We start from the raw sequence: 19629 nt of genomic DNA on the forward strand, positions 1-19629 counted from the left end.
GCTCGATATTTCAAGCGTGTCCGTCACTGTCGTTTCCTTCACCATCCAATGCGTCCTAAATCTTGCCGAATCGCATCGCGGTTGCTTTTCCCCAAGTTAAGTCTCTTTTTCTGCGGTACAGCGTTATCGCTGCCCATTGCTATTGTCAACATAACTAAATTATGTCACTATCGCCATAATGCTTACCTATCTCAAAATCTAACAGCTGACCAGGTCATTCCCCAGTAGCATAACCAATATGATATCGCCCCTTTTTTTGCCCTGTCTACATATTGTGCCAAAAAAAATCATTCTGCATACTTTGAACAAAAACTGACCCATCTGAACTACTTGAACTATAAATTCCCAGACAATATTGAGGATGTTAAAGTCCCGCATAACTACTGCCCTATTCTTCTCGCTATTATCGAGAATCATCGTTGCTACATCCACTACATCCCTGGAACAATTCAGACAACTATAGAAAACTCCTAACAGTGTGACCTCTCCTTTCCTGTTTATAACCTCAGCCCACACTACCACAGTGACTAATCCTGAAAAATTATCTCAGTTGCCGTAATATTACTTATGACTAACAATGTCTCACACCCCTCCGCCTGTTACCATCCTCAGTGTTCTTATTGAAACATCTAAATCCCGGAATCTGCAATAGCCATCCCTGTCTCTCCTCTAGCCATGTCGCTAAAACGGCCACAGCATTGAAATGCAAGGTAAAAACTCATGATGCAGTTTCATCCACCTTAACTGGACGCTCCTGGCATGAAATCGACACATTTCAAACCAACACCCTGATTGCCAGTGCCCTCTCTCGACCTTGTAAATCTATCCATGCCGTCATTACCCTTAATCATCTGTACATTGGAAGTACAATTTAGGTTCCCATTAGCCCGTTGCAATGGTTTCACACTTCACCCCACACCACCGGCGCCAAGAGCATTAGCAAATTCCACACCACAGGATAGTGGTACTCCTCTGGTTTAGGTGACTATCATAATGTTTGTCGAAGTGTCAACTTCCCCAGAAAAACATCCAATTATCTATGAATCCAAAATACTCCCTCCTGCACCATCCGTCCCGCTATGTGCTCAGTTCCACTCTCTCCCTGTTCCTCCTCGTGGCACGGGCAATAAAGCAGAGATAACAATTCTGTTTGTTATAGTTCTCAGCTTGTACCCCAGTTCCCTGAATTTCTGCCTTCGATCCCCGCCTTACTACCGATATGGTTGGTGCCTATGTGGACTATGACTTGGACTCCTAAAAACACGATCAGAAACGTCACCAACCTAGACATTTGGGAGATAACGCACAAATCGTGAGTCTTTCTCATCCCAACAAAACATCCTATCTGTCCCCCTAACAATAGAGACTCAAATAATTAAAGCTCCATTCTTCATCCTCCTTCCCCTCTGAGCAACGGGGGCAGACTCTGCACCAGAGACCTGTCCCCCATTGCTTACAACTCGTAAGTTCCCCCCCCCCCCAGAATATCCAAATCGCTATACATGTCCTTGTTGAGGGGAACAACCACACGAGATGCCTGCAATGCCTGCTCATTTCCTTTCCCTTTCCTGACGGTAACCCACCCACATTCTTCACATGTCTGAAGAGTAACTACCACCCAGTAACTCTTCTCAATAACCCTCCTCGCCTCCGGAGTGGTCCGATGTTTATTCAGCTTTAGCTTCCGTTCTGGAGGTACTGGAGTTGGGTGCACTTCCAAAATGTAAAGTCAACAGGGACACCAACTGTGACCCTTGTCTCCCACACACTGCAAGAGGAGCAGTCACCTGTCCTAACTTCCATTTCCCACTATTCTAAATTTCCAAATAGACCCCTGAAAACAATGAAACACGAAAGGAAACACTTGTCACCTCACCAACCGACACAGAACTTATTTTTTACGGTTAGAGGAGGAAGATGGGTGGAAGAAACTACTCGAGTCTTGTTGCGGGTAATGGAACAGCCCAAATATTTCACCCCATGACCTCTCCGACTGCCTCCAGGAACATTACTACACAGGGTTTTATTAGGCGCAGTCGGCGCAGTCTTTGTGAGTGGAAGATCATGCCTCGATAACTTTTTGGAGTTCATCAATAAAGTGACGAGAAAGGTTGACGAGGGCTGGGTGTTTGACGTAGTCTATATGGATTTCTGAAAAGCCTGTGATAGGGATCCATGTGGTAGGCTGCTCTGGAGATTTAGATTGCATGAATCGAGGATAAAAAGGAAAATTGGATACACAATTGGCTTGATGGTAGGAAGCGGATGTAATTGTGGAAGGAAGCTTTTCCGACTGTTGGCCTGTGCACACTGAATTTCCTCACGGGCCTGTGCTGGGAACATAACTGTTTGTTAGCTATGTCAATGATTTGGACGAGTATGTAAAAAGGCATGACTAGTAAGTTTGTGATGTTACTTAAGTGGGTGGAATTATGGACAGTCAGAGAAGTTATTAGAAATTGCAGCAGGTCAATGATCAGCTGGTGAAATGGGCCAAGAAATGGCAAATGGAGCTTAATATAGGTAAGTGTGAGTTCTCCAATTTTTGGAGAGTCAAGTCATGGTGAGTGGTAGGGCCTTAATGAATATAGAGTAACAGAATTACCTTGGTGATTAGATGCACAGTTAGCTCAAAGTGAAGTCACAAGTAGACAGGGCAGTGAAGAGGGCTTTTGGCAAGGTCTTCATCATTCAGGATATTGAGTACAGAGTTTGAGAAGATATTTTAAGGTTTTACAAGTCTTTGGCGAGGCCGCACTTGGAGAATTGTGCTCAGTTTTAGTCACCTTGTTACATCAAGATTTTCTGAAACTGGAGAGAGTACAGAAGGAATCTGCGAAGCTGTTGCCTGAACGTAACGGTCTGAGATTTCAGGAGAGGTTGGACAAGCTGCGATTTATTTTTCACAACATTGCAAACTGAGTGGGTATCTTACAGAAGTGTATAAAATCTTGAGAGGCATTGATAGGGTAAAAGCAGTCAGACTTTGTCCAATGCTTGCAGAATCGAGGACGAGGGAGCATCAACTTATGGTTAGAGGGGACGAAACAAAAGGGACCCTGAGGGGTAATTTTAACACAGAGGTTGGCACACAAATGGTAGTATCTGCCAACGCAAGTCGCTGAATTGAGTATATGATCAACACTTGAAGGGAAATCGGGCAAATGCATGGATAGAAATCGTACGAGGGATACGGACCAAGAGCAGGGAAATGGCTTTCGCCGAAATGGACATGTATGACGTGGAGGTCGACCCAATCAGTAAGCGTCCAGAAAAGCTCGGCTCGCCTCATGATTTGTTAAATATGAGGAACAGAGAATCCTACCCTCCATCATTTAAAGAAATTTCACAATTTGTTTTCATACATCTAACACTGAATTCTAAACGACTTTTCATAAAATTGAATATCCCCTTTTCTGAATTACCCACTATTCCACTGTATATCCATAAAAAGGTGCTGTTCCAGTAATCCACTATTTAATCAACATATTAAATTAATCTCAAGACCACACAGTCACTGTCTGCTCTGCTGTCTTCAATCATTCATCTGGTGATCTCCCTGGGTCGTTTCTCGTTCTTTTTTTATTCTGCAAACAGGTTTTACATGAAAAGGTAAATATGATCGAAGCGTTTTCGAATTTGCTTGAGACCAACAAGTTAGATGCACAGTTAGCTCTCCGGCTCCAAAGCAATTGCTCTGCTGTTCAATGGCAGTTGCTCTCCCTCAAATTTTCAAAATACCGGATTTATACACCCTCATGACCCGTTAAGTTATAGAGTCATAGAGATGTACAGCATGGAAACAGACCCTTCGGTCCGACCCGTCCATGCCGAACTGATATCCCATATCAATCTAGTCCCACCTGCCAACACCTGGACCATATCCCTCCAAACCCTTTCCATTCATATACCCATCCAAATGCCTCTTAAATGTTGCAATTGTACCAGCCTCCACCACTTCCTCTGGCAGCACATTCCATACATGTACCAACCTCTGCGTGAAAAATTTGCCCCTTAGGTCTCTTTTATATCTTTCCCCTCTCACTCTAAACCTATGATGGACCCCCCGACCCCAAGGAAAAGACTTTGCCTATTTACACTATCCATGCCCCTCATTATTTGTAAACATCTATAAGGTCACCCCTCAGCCTCCGCTGCTCCACGGAAAACAGCCCCAGCCTGTTAAGCCTTCCCCCAACCCTGGCAACATCCTTGTAAATCTTTTATGAACCCTTTCGAGTTTCACAATATCTTTCCGAGGGGAAGGAGAGCAAAATTGCACGCAATATTCCCATAGTGCCCTAACAAAACATGATTGCTTTTCCAGGTTTCCAAAAAAGTACATTCAAATTCAATTTCCTTCTGATATCCTGGGCTTAAGTAAGTTAAAACAAGAAAGGTGAGAGGGAATAAGTCAGAAAAAGAAGAGGTTAGAGTGGACAGGCTCTGTCACTGAAGCCTTTGGACCAGAAATACCGAAATAAAAGGATCCTTTGTTGGCGATAAAGGAATCGGGTTTGGGCCCCAGCTACTCCCAAAACACAGTAAGCATTGGTTCGATAGTCTGATGGACTCAAATGCATTTTATCCCAAGCTGCTGATGGCACTAACCCATGTCGAATTGTGAGCAGGTGAAGAGTATGCAATAGCGCTCAAAATGACTGAAAAAGTGGAGGACGTAGGCAAATACGTTGCAAAGGAAGAACAATGTGGATAGATTGATATTGTGCCCTTTGGTGGGAACAATAGAACAGCAGTCTTCCATTTAAACATGATGGTCTATGAAGGGAATTACGATTTGTACAAATCTCTGGTGTGGCCACACTTCGAGTATTGTGTACAGTTCTGGTCACCGCATTATAAGAAGGATGTGGAATCTTTGGAAAGGGTACAGAGGAGATTTACTGGGATGCTGCCTGATATGGAAGGAATGTCTTACGAGGAAAGGCTGAGTGCCTTGAGGCTGTTCTCGATAGAGAGAAGAAGGTTGAGAGGTGACTTAATAGCAACATACCAGATAATCAGAGGGTTAGATATGGTGGAAATGGAGAGCCTTTTTCCAAATATGGGAACGGAAAACACGAGGGGACACAGCTTTAAAATGAGGGGAGATAGGTGTAAGACAGATGCCGGAGGTAGTTTCTTTACTCAGAGAGTAGTAAGGGTATGGAATGTTTTGCCTGCAACGGTAGTAGATTCGCCAAGTTTATGTGCATTAAAGTCGTCATTGGGCAGACATATGGACGTGCATGGAATAGTGTAGGTGGGATGGGCTTCAGATTAGTTTGACGGGGCGGCGCAACATTGAGGTCCGAAGGGCCTGTACTGCACTGTAATATTCTATGTTCTATCCTTTCTTGGTCACTTCTGGGCAGAGCTCCGAGGGCCATGCAGAGCAGTGAGTTCCGACGCCAGAATTCAACACTCGGAATGGCATTGGCACGTCGACCAATATTTACAGGCCCACCAAGTGGGTACCTGTAACATTGAAACAAATCTGGATCTACCTCTGCACCAGTCACAGAACGCAATATTGCAGGACAGAAAGCAGTTAGGAAGATAAATAGCGTGCTGAAGCTCAGTTGAAGGGGAATTTGAGCACAGGAGAAAGTGTTGATGATGGGCTTATCTCCTCCTCGGATGAGACCTAAGCTGCTGTGTTTTTCCAGCATCACACTCTCGACTATGATCATCAGCAGCTGCATTCCTCATTTTCACACAGGAGTACAGTTGTCTTACTGCAACTGTACAAATTCTTGGTGTGACCTCATCGCGAATATTGTGCAGTATTGTGTGCAGTTTTTGTTTCCTCACCTAATAAAGGACACAATCGGCATTGAGGCAGCGCAGCGAATGTTGACGAGAGTGATCTCGGAGATGGCAAGCTTGATGTGAGAGCAGAGTTTACATCGACTGGGACTGTATTCCTTTGGGTTAAGGAAAGTGATTGGAAGTCTCAGTGAAATGTATACAACTCTGATAGGGCGAGGCGGTTTGGAGGCAGGGATGATAATTCGCCTGGCAGTGCATGTCTAATATAAGAGGCCAAAGCATTAGGCACAGGCAGGCCACTCTGTACAGAGATGAGATTAAATGTCTGCACTCAGAGACTGGTGAACTCTCTACCACAAAAGTGTGTGAAATCCAAGGCGCTGAATATAAACGAGGATTTCTAGACTCGAAAGCTATACGGAGAGAGTATGTGTATCCCGTGGAGTTAAAGGAACAGCCATTAAACTACTAATAGTGCAGAAAACTCCATGGACCGAAGTGATTACTGCAGCTCCGAATTCATATTTTTCTGATAATTAATCACAGGAAGAGTTGTGTGCATTGCATGGGAGAAGTGTTTACAGTAGAAATGCGGCCATGTTCTAGAATGGGGGAGGCTCAATGTCTTGAATGGCCAGATGCTTCTGTGAAATATGTGGGAAAGATCTGCTAATGTTGTGACAAGCTCACAGATGTAAGGAAGGAAAACTCTTCAGGGTCGACAGGACTGTTTCCCAGGCAGAAGTGGGTATTTAGATTCTGGAGATGACAGTCTAGATCAGCAGGGTCCTAATGAAGAGCTTTTGCCTGGCATTTCGATTTACCTGTTCCTCGGATGTTGCCTGACGTGCTGTGCTTTTTGAGCATCATTCTCCTCGGGACAGTATTTCCAGTTCCTTTTTCCGATGGCGATGCTCGGACCAGATGATCTGTCCGGGTTTATCGTTTAAGAATTCGGAGCAGTTTGTGACATGTCAGTGTCCTGTTCAGCTGTGTCGCGAACAATTGAAGGGTTCGTAACATGTCTGTGTATCTGGAGTCCATTTTAGGCCAGACCTGGAAAGCACGGGAGATTTGATTCCTGAAAGCACATTGGGGAAGCAAATTGATGTTTACAATCGGCATTGGGTCAGGGTCACTGTTAATGCCTCCAGAGTTTAGACTTCGCAATGCATTTTTTCTGTGTTAACTTCCGCCAGTTGCCAGAACATTAGCCTGTTATGGATTAGTAATCAATTGACATTTCCACAACAGTGCCATCTCCACATGGGGACCTATTGGAAACCACACTGAGCAGGTCATGTCTGTGCTTCTTGACAGCTCTGTGAAAAAGAAATTCTTAAAGTTTGACTATCGTGATCGGACTGAGGGGAAGGAAATTGGTCAGAATGTAATCGCTCTCCTCTTAATGGACTGGACTTAATTGAGTAGTTTTTCACATCGTCAGGTAGATGTCAAAGTTGCAGCTGGAATGAAATAGCTTCCTCGTGGACACGGCTTGTTGTGCAAAACAAGTCTTCAGTTCAATTGCAGGAATGGTATCAGGACCCATTGCCTTTTTCGTATCTACACTGATCACCTGTTTGTCCGTTTCACGTGCAGTGAATGGAATTGATTTTAGACTGTCATCTGTGATTTTGAGGGCGTAATGACGAGGGTCAGGTGGACCATGGGCTCAACACTTCTGGCTGTGGGTGGTGCAGAGGCTACATCCTTGTTTATTACACTGATGTGCAGAAATGTTCCAGTCTATATAATGGGGATAATTTTGGACGCTTCTCCACCAGTGACTTGTTTCATAGACCATCTCCAATTATTTCTGGATGTGGCAGGACTGCAGAGCTTAGATCTGATTTGTTGGTCGTGGGATCATTTCGCTCTCTCTATCAGGTGCTCGTCCTACTGTTTGGAATGTAATCAATCAAGTGCAGTAGCTTTAACGGGCTGTCATCTGTGTTAGATAAGCATGGTATGTTCACCCACACTTGTCGCTGAATCATAGATCAGGTTAATTTTAATGGTAGATTGAGGGAGCACGCCAGGCAAAAAAATAACAGTTTGTCGTTGAATAAAATTCTGCTTATGCTGTTGCTGTCGTCGAGAGCACCACATGAATGTCGGGAATTCTCTGTTCAAGAAAGTTCGGAGACCTTTGAAAGTATTTAAATGGGATTTTTGACCTGGAAATGAATTGAGCGCAGTGAATTATTTGTGATTAAAGAGACACTATAGAGTCATGCAAGATGCAAACAGACCCTTCGGCGCAACTCGTCCAAATCCCAAGATTTCCTCAACTTTTAGCCTGCGTTTGGCAATATCTCGTTAAATCTTTCCGTTCATGTGCACATTCAATTGTATGTTAAACGTTTTGATTATACTCGCCTGTGTCACTTCTTCTGACAGCTCGGTGTATATACACACCACCCTCTGGGAGAAACAGCTGCCTCTTAGTAACCTTTTGAAATGTCGGGCCTCTCACATTAAATTTATGTTGTCTGGATTTGGAAAGCTCTATCCTCTGTTAAAACCCTTGCATTTTCACTCCATCCGTGCATCTCACCCTTTTATACACCTATATAAGGTCACGTTTCTGCCTCGCTTGCAAAAGCAAAACAAAACATTCTAAACATTCGATCATTACATCTCAAAAATCCAGGCTCCATCACATCATTTAAAATATTGTGCAGAGAAATCAGAGTTGATATTTCGGGTCCCGTGACCCTTCATCAGAACGCTAAGGAATTTTGCAAATATCTCAGCTCGTGGCCCTGCAATTTATTACCCAGTTTCGTAAAAAGACCTAAGATACATTTATATATATACGGTTATGTATTATAAGACCTCAACAAGTTCTCTTCTGTAATGTGACCTCATTTCAAAATATCCCTATGTAGATTTATTTTCTCAAGTTCCTTTGCTTCCATGCATTTTCCACGTTAAATACTGATGTGTAATTGTGCAGTTGTGATGCGTATTTTTGTGTAGAACCTGAAAGATTCGGCAAGAATAGGCTGTAAAGCAACGGAGTGGGGGAGGTCGTGACCTTGGGAGGAGAATCTACGCAACATCGTCAGGCACTTATCGACTGTTTTCTTGAACTTTTAACTGTGCTCCTGTGCTTTTCCACTTTTACAGAAAGCGCTGCACAGTTTTACATTTTGAGTTTGTTTTTTCATTATTTTTCTGTTTTGTCCAAAGATTCAATATTTCGCGGGGAAGGGGAACGTTGTTACCTGAGATTGAAACACATGTGGTAACTTGTACTCTTTCCAATTCCATCATGTGACAATAAACCTAATTCATCCTCTGTGGAATCACACATTGATGGCTGTTTGATATTTGGGGGCCAATTCTCTCCTTAGTTTCTCTTTTGCCCTTCTTATACTTGTCGGTTATTTTCCAATTTTCCTTATCCTTATGAGTCAAATCATCTCATGTTCCCTTTTTGCCATCGTGACTTCCTGCGCAAGCCTACTGTGACACCCCATGTGTTCAAGGGATTCATTTGATCCCAGCTCAGTGTACCTGACCTGTATGTCATTTTTACCCTGAGCCGCAACATCACCTGGCACGTGCTGTCCCCTATTTCTGCTAGCATAGCTCTTCACACGAACAGGATCATGCTGTCTCTGAATTGTCATTATCTTGCTATTGAAAGACTCCCATTTGCCAGATGTCGCTTTACCTGCCAACATCTTACCCAATCATCTTTTGAAAGTTGCCGGTGCAAGCCATCACAATGGGCCTTGCTGAAATTTATAACGCTAAATTGTGAACCAGGTCTATCCTTTTCCAGAACCATTTTCAAAATAATAGAATTACGTTTACTGGTACCACAGTACACCTATATTAAGAGCTCAGTCACTTTCGCTGCCTTATTTTCCAAGAAGAAATAATGTTGAGCCACAGATCAGAGAAGCCAGGGTCTGTGTGCCAGGACAGGCATGATAGGTCGAATGTCTACGTGTGTCTGTGTTTAATGGGTGTTTGTGTGAGTGTGTGTGTGTGTGTGTGTGTGTGTGTGTGTGTGTGTGTGTGTGTGTGTGTGTGTGTGTGTGTGTGTGTGTGTGTGTGTGTGTGTGTGTGTGTGTGTGTGTGTGTGTGTGTGTTTCTGTCTATCTGTGTTTTTGTGATTTAGTGTATTAATGTGTTTAGCATTGCATCTGCGTTTCTGAGCATTTGAGTTTCTGTTGTTTTGGTAGTGAATCCACTGAAATGGGGATCAAAATGTCCTTCCTCACTTCTTCACACTACCTCCGTCTGTCCCTCCATCTTGTGTTTAAAATGATGTAATATGACCCTCTGCTGGTCACTTCAAACCACTGCAGAAAAAGCAGCTTTTGTTTTGGAAAAGCTATCAAATTCAGTAACTTTCTGACATTTGAATCGACTTGCCTTCATTGTTGTTTGCACCCTAATGAATGTAGTGAAAAGTTTGAAATGTCTTCGCTTATGGTGACATCTTAGGTACAAGATACCGAGTTATAGATATGAACCTACTTGATACAAAATTGAAAAAATTAGAAATTAAAGTCCAGAAGAGTAATAAGAAAAATAACACATTCAATTTACATTCCCTATCACCCTAGTCTGCGCCGACACCGAGCCCCCAGACCGTGCTGGGCCCAGTCTCCAGGCAACGCTGGGCCCAGCCTCCAGACTGGACAAGGCCCAGTCTCCAGACGGCACCAGACCACACTGTACAGAGTCTCCAGACAGCACCAGGCCCAGTCTTCAGACCTCACTGCGCCCAGTTTCCAAACAGCACCGGTTTGAGTCTCCAGGCTGCAGCGGGCTGCGTCAACAGACCACACCATGCCCAGTCTCCAAACAGCAGCGGGCCCAGTCTCCAGACTGAAGAAAGCCCAGTCTCCAGACTACATCAATGCCATTCTCAAGACACCTTGCCAAATTAACAAACCTTAACAGGCCCTGTCTCCAGACCACACTGGGGGCAATCTCCAGTCATCACCAGGGCAGTCTCCAGACTGAACTGGTCCCTGTGTCAAGACTGCACTGGGCCCAGTCTCTGGACCGCGTTTGGCCCAGTCTCCAGACCGCACCAGGCCCAATCTCCGGTCTGCACCTGTCCCAAACTGCAGTCCGCAACAGTCCCAATCTCCAAACTGCACCTGTCCCAGTCTCCAGACCACACCTGGCCCACTCACCAAACCTCAATAGGCCCAATCTCCAGACCGCACCAGGCCGAGTTATCAGGCCACACCGGGCCCAGTCACCAGGACACACTGGACCCTGTCTCCGTGCTGCACTGTGCTTTAAATTTCGATGCCTCACCTCCCCACAACACGCTTCCCAATGGCACTCACCTTCTCCATTCCTCTCGGACTAACTTGGAAAGGTTAATTTCAGAATACAGAGAAAAAGAAACAATGGCCAAGCAGAGAAGCTCCGGCTGTAAGATTTTGATTCTGCCACCATCTTTAGGGCATTTTGCGGCTGTTTCCTTCTTCAAAGAATAACTTTGAAGACTAAAATCTGTTTTTTATCCAATTCCTTGCAAAGCTGTCTCCGAGATATTATCAGAAAGAAATGAATATGCCCATATATGGACCGTGTGCTGTCATTGAGTTTGTTTCAGGGCTTTACAATCCATTCTCACTGTAATTTGGAAAAGCATTGGAAGTTCGAGAAAGTGCCAGAAAATTCATTTAACATCTTCCAAACTGAATTACTCAGAGTGGCTTGGATACAGTTCTTCTGGTGTGGTCTGAAAATCTCCCCATTCTGGACAGATATCTGTTCCACGTGTATACACCAATGCACTGTGGTCGGCATAGCTTCCTGTGCAAAACAAATATGTCGTCCTTTTTTATCAATGCCCTGCAGTGGTCTGCACAGCGACCTGTGCTGGACAAATATCTAGTCCAGGTTTACATGTCAGTGCACTGCTGTGGTACTCTCAGCACCCAGTGCTGAACAGATGTCTAGTCCATGTTTACAGATCCATACACGGCTGTAGTCTGCACAGCTCCCGGTGCTGTACAGACATCTCGTCCGGATTTATAGATCAGTGCAGTGCTGTGGTCTGCACAAATGTCAGTACTGGCAGATATCTGGTCCGGGCTTATCGCTCAATGCACTGCTGTGGTCTGCACAGCTCCCTGCCCTGGACAGATACCTAATCGAGATGTATAGTTCAAAGCACTGGTTTGATCTGCAATGTTTTTCGCAGCCGGCAGATACCTGGGTTGGATGACTAGATCTTGATCTACGCAGAGCTCCGCGCTGAGCATACATCTCCTCTGTGTTAATAACTCTCGATAGTGGATTCAGATAGCGGAACTATTTCAGCTGATGTGGCAGTGCCTTCAGTTCTCACTATCATGATACGAGCCTGTTTCTCACGCCATTAATGTTGCAGTGTGACCAGGCACAGTACATCGTTTGGGGGTTATGCAGTGTCCTGGCAGCAACCACAGCCTCTTCATTCAGAAATATTCAGCCATTCAACATCGTCTACATGTCTCCACGTAGAATTAAACGATGGCTTCTTGTATAGATGCTGTCCCCTCGGTACATGGCTCAACGCACACTCTCCGTCAACACTCATCACTGCTAACCAACCACATCAAAAAAGCCCGTGTGTACTGAGAGCAATGGTTCCACAGAGAGCATGTGGGAGGGGATCATCAGGGAGATGGATCAAAAACTTTCGATTTGTGAACGGGTGAGAGAGAGCCCTCCAGTACATACTGTATCAGTAAGTCCTGTAATATCTCTGCATTTATGTAGTTTACAATGTTTCATTCTGCCTGAAAAAATTACACGTTCACTGTTACCCACCTTATATTTCATCTGACAAGTTGTTTTCGTTTGTTTATCCATTTACAGACTCTATAACTCCTATTCACAACATTATTTCCAGTCTATCTTTGTGTCATTTTAAATGTCAGTGGAACACGTTTGATCAATTTATGCAAACTATTGATATGTATGCAATTATTTGAGGCCCCAGCGCTGATCTATTTTTCACTGCAGTCGTTCATTTGTGCTAAACTGGTAGAGACTAATTTATTCTATTTTTATCCCTGTCCCTGGAGCAGTACCCGTCCTCGCAGTATTCCTTTGAAAGGCTGAATGCTCCCTTCCCTTTACTCTGTAATAACTATGAGAGATGAAAAGATATACTCCAAAGGCTGAATAACAGTCCTGAATGGCTGAATGGCCTCATTATGTTCCTGTTTTAAACTCTTGATGGGCTGAATAGACTGCTTCTGCACACGTGTAGTTGTCATTGTTACTGAACTTCTGGAAACAATCGATGAATAGCCCACTTCTGATTTTATGATGAAGGGAATGCCATTGATGCTGCAGCTGCTGATAGACGACAATACTTCATGGATGCCCCGTTTCCAGTTGCTCCGTCATTTAGAAGTATGTCTGACCTCGCAGGAGTTAGTGTAACATAACACAATGGGCCATGTATTCAATATGAGGCTGAGACTTTCTCTCCACCAGGGCTGTGTGCTAGCTGCTCCTACAGATACTGTTCTAGACAGGTCCAAATCTGACATGTAACTTGGTGAGAATTTTTCCCTCTTGTTTCCTCCCCTTCTCTCCACATACTCTGGCTGCTGTGGAGACACCCTTGTTGATGGACATTGAAGTCCCACACTCAGAGTATGTTCTGCACCAATTTCACACTCCGTGCTTCCTCGGATTTGTTTTCAACATCAACGGGAACTGCGTTATCACCGAGTGGTGGTGCGTAGGGCAGTAGATATCCATCATCAGATGATTTCCTTGATCATATTTTACCTGTTATCATGAAGTGTGCCGGATTCTTGAATCAATGTTGGGGAATTCCAGGGTAGATCCTTTCTTGATTGTATCCAACCTTGTGTGCACCACTGTTTGGAGGTCCTGCCGGTTGTACAGGATATACCTAGGGATGGTGATGGGTCTTCATGAAACATCAGGGTTGTTTCTGTGTGTACGACGATGTCAGACTGTTACTTGACCGGATCAACATGAGGAATAAAGCTAACAATGGAGCGAAAGATATTGGGTTTAAAAACTGAATGAAAAATATTCTGTCTGACTCAATGTTGCCTTCTCAAAACATACTGATGGATTCAGTGCATACGTTGAGGAAAATGGATATGATTTTATAGCATTAGAGAAATATGGCCACAGGGTGACCGAATTTGGGTACTGAATATGTGGAATATTTCATATTTAGCAGAGATATACAAAAACAAAAAGGAAGTGAGGTAGGTCTCAGAATAAGAGATGATCGGAAAAGAGGATCGTCCATCCAAAGATTGAGATCATGCCTTAACTGCATTTTCCTTTGTTACAAAATGCCATTTCATTTGAGTTTGGGGAGATATTTCCAATGTGAGGCTGAGGAGATCTCACGAAACCGAATGATCAGAAGGGCTTTTCTGATATGGGTCTTTATGAGACCATTACATTGGGTGGCTGACATTACCGGAACATTCTATCCCCAACATTCTCTGGAACATTATGTACCCAACATTCGGTAACTGACATTCGCTGGAACATTGTACACCCAACATTCTATTACTGACATCCATGAAACATTCTTTAACTGACATTCCCCTGAACATTTTATATCCAACATTCTCCGGAACCGTCCATGCTATTGATATTTTCTGGACCATTCCATGCCCAACAATCTTCACCGAACATTCTGTAAATGGCATCTGCTGAAACATTCTATAACTGACATTCTCCAGGACATTCTAAAACTGATATTCCCCGGAACATTCTAAAACTGACATTATTTGCGAACTGCCGAACGAAAGTGAATTGAACAAATGATAAGTTCACAATGAAACGGTTCCCGTTCCAGGGAGCAGGAGACACTGTTCTGAACTCCCTTCAGGCAGTGAAATCGGTGAATAGGTGTTCCCTGCGTTTATATTCCTTCATGACACAAGACCAACCACAATTAAGATTCAAGGACAGAAATTTCCAAACTCTGTTTGTCTTCAAGGAACTGGGGGAGATTAATTCAGGACGTTTTCAGCGTTCGTATTCGGAACTGGAAATAAATAGCCTGTGTCTGTTCTCGAGTATTCGAGTGTATGGTCATATTCTGGAAAACATCTGTTTATCTGGATTTGCTTCTGAGTTTTTGGAAAGGGAGGGTTTCTTGTGAACATGATATATTACTGTCAGGAATTCAGAGCATCCCATTTGTTATTTCAGCTCTCATTATGTAAATAAATTTCTGAATACAGTGACACATTTGTAAATCTCACTCTGTCCTCAATCAAACGGTTACTTTACCTCCAGACTAATGAATACTGTGTTTGTTTTTCTTCCTCACAGTTAACGTAGTGACGATCTACGTCCTGCTTTATAAAGACTGTGGATTATCTCCATGTATCAGACGTTACCTGGAGGCCATGGCAGTGATGGATCTACTGGTCATTATCCTGGACCTGATATTGAGACACATTCCCATTGTTTATCGGGAACAATTTTATTTCATGAGGTCCATCCCCGTGTGTAATATCCACGCCGTCCTGCTTTATGCAGCTACTGACTGTTCTGTCTGGTTCACCGTCGCTTTCACATTTGATCGGTTTGTCGCCATTAGTTGCCAGAAGCTGAAAAGTAAATATTGCAGTGAGAAAACAGCGGCTGTGGTTCTGGGAGCAGTGACTGTGTTGAGCTGTTTAAAGAACATTTTCTGGTATTTTATGCTCACACCTTGGAATTGGCTGTGGAACGGCCCCTGGTTTTGTTGGGTAAAAGAGGCTGTTCGATTATCCCGTGTCTGGATCACAATCGAGTTCCTCCACCACATTCTAACTCCGGCTCTCCCATTTCTCCTGATTTTGCTGCTCAATGTTTTCACCGTCAGACACATTGTAGTGACCAGCAGAGCCCGCAGGAGACTTCGCACTCACAACAATGGGGATGCTCAGTCTGACACAGAAATGAAAAACCGAAAAAAATCCATCACTTTACTGTTTGTGATCTCGGCCAATTTCATCCTGTTATGGTCTATGTTAATGGTGTATTCTATATGGTACCGAATGTGGTATATTGGGTATGAGTCAGTGTCTCCGTTACGGTGTGTGCGGGAATTGGGCTTCATGCTGCAGCTCCTCAGTTGCTGCACAAACACTGCGATTTATGCCGTGACCCAGACTAAATTCAGACAGCAGCTGAACAATGTGCTGAAATATCCCTTTACCAAAATTCATGAATCGACCAAATCTACTCACTAGTCAATTCATCCGTAATGTTCTCATTGCATTTCAGCGTTTCGGTGACGGAGCACCCTGTACCTATGGTAACAGACTGAGGGTAGTGCTTGATTGTCCAACCTGATCGCACAGGGAGTTACAAGGACACATTTCAATGTTTATCACAACTCAGGGACACTGAGGAAAGGCATAATACTGACTGTATCTATCACTTCAATTTGTAAACTATAAAAATGTTCATTAAACGGTGTCGGGCAGCAGAGTGAACGATGTTGTTATTTGTCTTCGTGTTGAAGAAGCTGATCTGGGGAGAGAAATATTCAGCCCCAAGTCCTGGTCCTCAGGGAAGTTGACGGGATGGGTGCCTGAGCTCAGTAGATGGGTTTAAGTCCCTCTGTCCTTGCTTACAACACTGGGTAGCCCCACTCGAACATGGCCTTGGGCAGAATTAATCTCTCTATCCCGCTCCCCCTTTACCCAATCAACCGCATTCATCTCTCTCTCTCACTCATTCTCTCTTTCTCTCTCTCCAACACTCGCTCTCCCTCCTCCCCCTTACTTCTTCTCCTGCACTCTATCCTCGGTTCTTCTCCGCCTCTTTTTCTGCACATTTCTCTCCCTGTCTATCTGCACACGTTCTCTTTCTCTGCCCCTTCCCTTTCCTTCTCTTTCGCCGTCGCTCACCTCCCTGCGCAAGATTTTCCACCCGCCTCTATTATCTATCTCCTTCCTTTCGTCTCCCACTCTCCTGCTGTCTTTGTCTCCCTTCCACCTTTCTATCCATCCCCCATGATCTCACTCCTCCTACCCACCACATCTCTCCACTCGCCCCCAAACCTCTGCATTCCACTCTCCATTCTCTGCGTCAGATTGAGACGGAAGGTCCAGCGAGACAGAATGTTAGATAGAGAAGGAGGGAGAGTGGACAGAGATCAATCCAGGGAAGGAGAGAGAGAGACAGGGAGATGGAATGATAGAAAGAGAGAGAGAGAGAGTCAGAACAGAGGGAGAGAAAGGGAAGAGCGAAAATTAGGGGTGGAAAAGAGAGAGATAAAGTCTCTCAGAGGGAGAGGGAGATGCGAGAGAGAAACAGACAGAGGTAGAGAGTGACAGTCACACAGAAAATTGAGAGAGGGAGAGAGTCAGCCGGGAGAGAGAAAGAGGGTAAGACTGAGAGAGTCAGGGAGAGGGAGAGAGAAAGAATCGGACACAGGGAAATTGGGACAAGCAGAGAGACAGAGGGGAGAGAGAGTAGGAGGGAGGGAGACAGCAAGATTCAGACAGAGGGTAAGAGAGAGAGAGACAGGGAGTGGATCCGGCACAGACAGAGAGTGTCAGAGAAAGGAAGCAGTAGTGAGAATCAGACAGGTGGGGGTAAGATAATGTCAGGGAGAGGGGGAGAGAGAGAGAATCAGACAGAGGGAGAGCGAGCGAATCAGACAGAGCGAAAGAGAGTGGAAGAGTCAGGTAGCTGTTGAGAAAAAGACATTGAGAAAGAGAATTTGACGAGGAGTGGAGAGAGAGAGTGAGTCAGGGTGAGGGGGTGAGAGGGACAGAGTGAATGGTTCAGAGAGAGAGAGATGGCGAGAGACAGCAGGACAGATGCAGAGTGAGGGAGGGGAAAGAGAGAGAGGGAGAGTCAGGCAGCGGGTGAGAGAGACATACAGAGGGAGGGTGTTAGACAGAGGGAGAAGGACAGAGAACGACAGGCAGAGGGAAAGAGAGAGAGGTGATCAAGGAAAGGGAGAGAAAGAGTCAGAAAGAGAGAGAGGAGGAGAGATAGTTCGAGAGAGGGAGAGAGAGCGAGACGGAGAGCGAGATAGCAAGAGAGACAGAGAGAGTCAGAGAGAGGGAGTGGGTGCAGGAGAGAAAATCAGACAGAGGGAGATAGAGAGAGGGGAAGAGAGTCAGGGGTAAGGATAGCGAGGGAAAGAGACAATCAGTCAGAGGATAAGAGAGAGAGGGCGGGCGAGGGAGATAGATAGAGGCAGAGAGAGCAAGTCCGACAGAGGTAGTCGGGGGGAGAGAGAGAGAGAAAGAGTCAGCCAAATGGACATGGAGAGTGTCAGCGACAGGAGGAGGGAGAGTGTCAGCGACAGGAGGAGAGAGAGAGAGAGAGAGAGAGAGAGAGAGAGAGAGAGAGATAAATAGAAGAGCGAGTCGAACATAGGAAGAGGGAGGGAGCATCAGTCATGTAGAGGAAAAAGAGAGACAGAAAGAGAGAAAGAGCGTCTGACAGCGGGGACGGGAGGGAGAGAGAAAAAATGTGAGTCAGACAGAGGGATAAGGAGAAAGACACAGTCAGTCCGAGAGGTCGGGTGTGGGGGGGTGGGTGCGGCGGGGAGAGAGAGAAAACGACACAAGGAGAGGGAGTAAAAGAGGGAAAGAGGAAGAGAGAGAGATTCAGACAGAGTGAGAGTGAGAACCAATCACGAAGGGGGAGAGGGAGTGTGTGTCAGCAAAGAGGAGAGAGACAGACAGACAGTGGGGGAGAGATAGAAGACAAAGTCCGACAGAAGAAGAGTGAGACAGTCAGTCAGACTGAGGGAAAGACAGAGACAGAGTGTTCAATAGAGGGAGGAGGAGAGGGGGAGAAAGGGATGGATAGAGGGGGAGTCAGACCGAGGGAGAGGGAGAAAGAGAGAGTCAGGTAGAGAGGAGAGAGAGACAGTGAGAGAGACAGAGTCAGGGAGAGGGAGAGAAAAATGAGGATAGAGAATGAGAGAGAGACAGCCGAATGGAGAGAGAGAGAGAGAAAGGAAGACGGAGAGAATGTGCGTCAGGGTAAAGGAGAGAGACAGACAGACGGTGGGACAGAGGGATAGAGAAGAGAGAATCGGACAGATGGAGAGTGAATGTGAGACAGACCGAGGGTAGAGAGAGAGCGAGAGACGGGGAGACACAGAGTCGGATATTAAGGAAAGAGTGACAGAGGGACTGAGAGAGAAAGAGACCCCAAAAATCGCAGAGACGAAGCTAGAGAGCCACGGATAGTGTGCGACAGAGGAAGAGGGAGAAAAAGACTCAGAGAGAGAGAGAGGGAGAAAGTGAGATGCAGAGTTAGGGAGAGGAAGAGAAAGTGAGAGAGCTCGTTCGGGATAAGGAAAGGCAGAGTAAGACCGAAGGCTAGAGAGACAGAGAGAAGAGGGTGTTAGACAGAGGGAGACAGTCAAAGAGGAGGAGAGGGAGAGAGGCTGAGAGGGAGAGAGTCAGAGATGGAGGGCAGCGGGAAGAAGAGAGAGAGTCAGATCGTCGGAGAGAGAGACATAGAGAATGAAGAGCGAGTCGGACAGAAGGAGAGTGTGTGTGTGTGTATTCGAAATGGGGAGAGGGCCAGAGCGAGAGAGATCCAAAGAGAGAGAATGTCAGACAGCGGGGCAGAGATAGAGACAGAGGGAGAGTATGTGAGAGGGAGGGAGAGAGGGAGAGTCAGACCGAAGGGGAGGGAGATAGAAAGAGAGATTGCGCCAGACAGAGAGAGAAGGAGAGTGAGAGACAGATTCAGACATTCAGAGGGAGAGAAAGAGTATCACGGAAATTGAGAGAGAGTGTCAGACAGAGGGGAAGAGAAAGAGATGGAGAGATAGAAGATCGAAACAGAGAGGGGGAGAGAAGGAATGTTTGACAGACGTGCGGCAGAGGAGAGCGA

General features: G+C 45.2%; 1 protein-coding gene across 1 annotated transcript in view; it reads left to right on the plus strand.

Annotated features, from left to right (window-relative positions):
* The window catches only part of LOC148135904 (putative G protein-coupled receptor 139), a 74565-nt gene extending 58564 nt beyond the window's left edge, over positions 1–16001 (plus strand). Inside the window, exon 2 of the mRNA XM_087984436.1 lies at positions 15094–16001. Within this exon, the coding sequence (XP_087840562.1) occupies positions 15094–16001 (908 nt within the window). The remainder of the gene's footprint in view (positions 1–15093) is intronic.
* The last annotated feature ends 3628 nt before the right edge of the window (positions 16002–19629 follow it).

The sequence above is a fragment of the Chiloscyllium plagiosum genome, unplaced genomic scaffold (assembly GCF_037043375.1).
Source record: "Chiloscyllium plagiosum isolate Xiang-an unplaced genomic scaffold, Cpla_swu_hap1 HiC_scaffold_48, whole genome shotgun sequence".
NCBI classification, from domain to species: domain Eukaryota; kingdom Metazoa; phylum Chordata; class Chondrichthyes; order Orectolobiformes; family Hemiscylliidae; genus Chiloscyllium; species Chiloscyllium plagiosum.